Source organism: Eretmochelys imbricata, chromosome 1, assembly GCF_965152235.1.
Source record: "Eretmochelys imbricata isolate rEreImb1 chromosome 1, rEreImb1.hap1, whole genome shotgun sequence".
In the NCBI taxonomy this organism is placed as follows: domain Eukaryota; kingdom Metazoa; phylum Chordata; order Testudines; family Cheloniidae; genus Eretmochelys; species Eretmochelys imbricata.
The window spans coordinates 44,537,375-44,539,865 of record NC_135572.1 but is presented as its reverse complement, the minus strand read 5'-3'; the positions used below and the strand labels follow the sequence as shown (position 1 = coordinate 44,539,865).

At 47.5% G+C, this 2,491-nt stretch overlaps 1 protein-coding gene across 1 annotated transcript; it reads left to right on the top strand.

Moving 5' to 3' along the window:
- Positions 1-324: 324 nt before the first annotated feature.
- On the top strand, positions 325-2,270 carry AMER2 (APC membrane recruitment protein 2). The gene has a single exon (XM_077806170.1). The coding sequence runs from the start codon at positions 381-383 to the stop codon at positions 2,268-2,270; it is 1,890 nt and encodes a 629-aa protein (XP_077662296.1). The 5' UTR covers positions 325-380.
- Positions 2,271-2,491: the final 221 nt, after the last annotated feature.

The window sequence follows — 2,491 nt, the reverse complement described above, 5'->3', positions numbered from 1 at the left end:
TTTCAGCATCCAAAATGCCATTGCGGAATGTGTAACTAGCACACACTGTTTTCATCCAAAAGAAACCATGCACTGCACACATGATAGTGAACAGCGGCGGCACGAAATGGGTTAAGTTATATAAGCCCTTTTAGGGAGGGGTGAGGAGCAAACTCTATTGGTGTTGCTGTTGCAGCTCAGGTTGATTTAGAATGGATGACAGTGGCCTGGCGCAGGCCCATGACTGAGGAAAGCTGCTTATCCCTCTCTGGGTTGCCATGGAGATGAGCAGGAGGCAGCAGTGGCGGAGAGGCTGTCAGTGAGGGAAATCAGTATCAGGCATCTGTGGGGGTCTGCAGGAGGGGAAGGCGGCAGGATCAGGGACACGGCAGGCAGCAGACATGGACTTGCATTGCGATTGTGCCGAAACTCCGGCAGTCGAGCCACCGTCCGGGAAGATTAATAAAACTGCTTTCAAATTATTTAAGAGGAAGAAATCGGGGGGCACCATGCCCAGCATATTTGGGGTGAAAAGCAAAGGCGGGGATGGGAAAGGCTCGAGTAAAGCTGGGATGGTGAGGAGCAAGACTCACGATGGATTAGCTGATGTTGTGCTGGAAAGCAGCAAGACGGAGGAATCGAGCGGCGGAGGTGGCGGTGGTGTTGATCAGCTGAACAGGGATATAAACACCAGGGCTGTAGCTGGCCTCAATGTTTCATCAAACAGCTCTGTGGCTAAGTCACACAGTTTTTTCTCTCTATTGAAGAAGAATGGGAAATCAGAAAATGGCAAGGGAGAGAATGCAGATCAGAGGGCGGGCAGCAGACAAAAGAAAGGATTGAAAGGGATCTTCAGCAGTATGCGGTGGCATAAAAAGGATAAAAATGGCAAGGAGGAAAGGGGGGAAACATCAGAAATTCAATCCAACCTTATTATGTCAGGTTCTCTGACTGCCAGTTTGGAATGCATCAAAGAAGAGGCACCAAAACCTTTGTCTGAGCCTCAATATACCACGGAAGAGATTAACATTGAATTGTCTTGTGATAAGCGCAGCGGAGATGTGCACGCCACGACAGAGGAGCCTGAAGTTAGAGATGCTGGGGAAATGCAGAACAACAAAAGCACACAAGGAGAGATTCCTGCTGCCACTGGAAACCAACATGAGGAGAACCGCCCTGAACTGCCAGATCCGGGTGTGGAAGAGGTTGGGACTGCGAAGGATACGGCCATAACAGGTGACATTCCAATAAAGACTATTCCCCTTGTTGAACCTGAATGTCTTAGTGGTCAAGAGATGGCAGCAGCCCCTGACCCTTCCTCTATTGATCCACCCTCAGAGCAATCGATAGATCGTATTTGTTTGATGTTTGCTGACGTGACTTCACTGAAAAGCTTTGACTCTCTTACAGGCTGTGGAGATATTATTGCAGACCAGGAGGATGAAGTGGGCAGCAGCAGTGGCGGCTGTGAGAAGAACACCCCAGGGGCCAGCAAGCCAGGCACTTCTAAAAAGAACCCAAACATGGTGGCCTACCAGGGAGGAGGAGAGGAAATGGCAAGCCCAGACCAAGTGGATGACACCTACCTTCAGGAGTTCTGGGATATGTTATCACAAACAGAGGAGCAAGTCCAAGAGACCCAGGAAGGAGAAGGAGGAGGGACAAAACCACCTGAGATCAAAAAAGAGAATAAATATGTTGAGGGGGCACAGGATGGTTCAATGATGAAACGCATTGGTCTCAACCAGATTCCGATTCATCTCAACCACAAAGAGGATCAGAAGAACAGGGAATATGAGCAGCCAGAGGGCATCCCAAACAGTGATGAGGGCTACTGGGATTCCACTACTCCTGGTCCTGAGGAAGATAGCAGCAATAGTGTCCAGAAAGAGAGCATCCCCAGGGACAGCTACAGTGGTGATGCCCTCTATGATCTTTATGCTGATACAGATGAAAACATCACAGGGGTGCCTTCTGATGAAGAAGTCACTTGTGTATCACGCTCCAAACCTGTGTCTCCAGTAACAACCACATGCTCACTTAAAACACCTGCAGGTTCAGTCAAGGACTCCAAGATACCTATCAGCATTAAACATCTTACATCGCTTCCCACCAGCCACGGAACAGATGCCAGTAACAGCCATCACATTGCACATCATCACCCAACCAAAAGTGAGATTCCCAGAACAAAAATCCCTGTTTCTAAAGTACTTGTACGCCGGGTCAGTAATAGGGGTTTAGCTGGAATGATGATTAAAGCCACCACATTCCAGGACAATGCCAAAAAGTAGTTGAACAAGATCTGGAGACAAAGATGGACAGTGAATTAGAGGTGGGAAAGTCTTTATAGGAAAACACTAATAAAAATGTTTGCAGCACCTAAAGAAAGGCACCTAAAAGGGCCCCATAAGTATATTCTGGGGGCTAGCACTTCTGAATCTCTTCTTGATATACAGTATATATAAATACAAAAATAGTCAGATTCTTTTCAAGCACTTTTTAAAATTTGTAC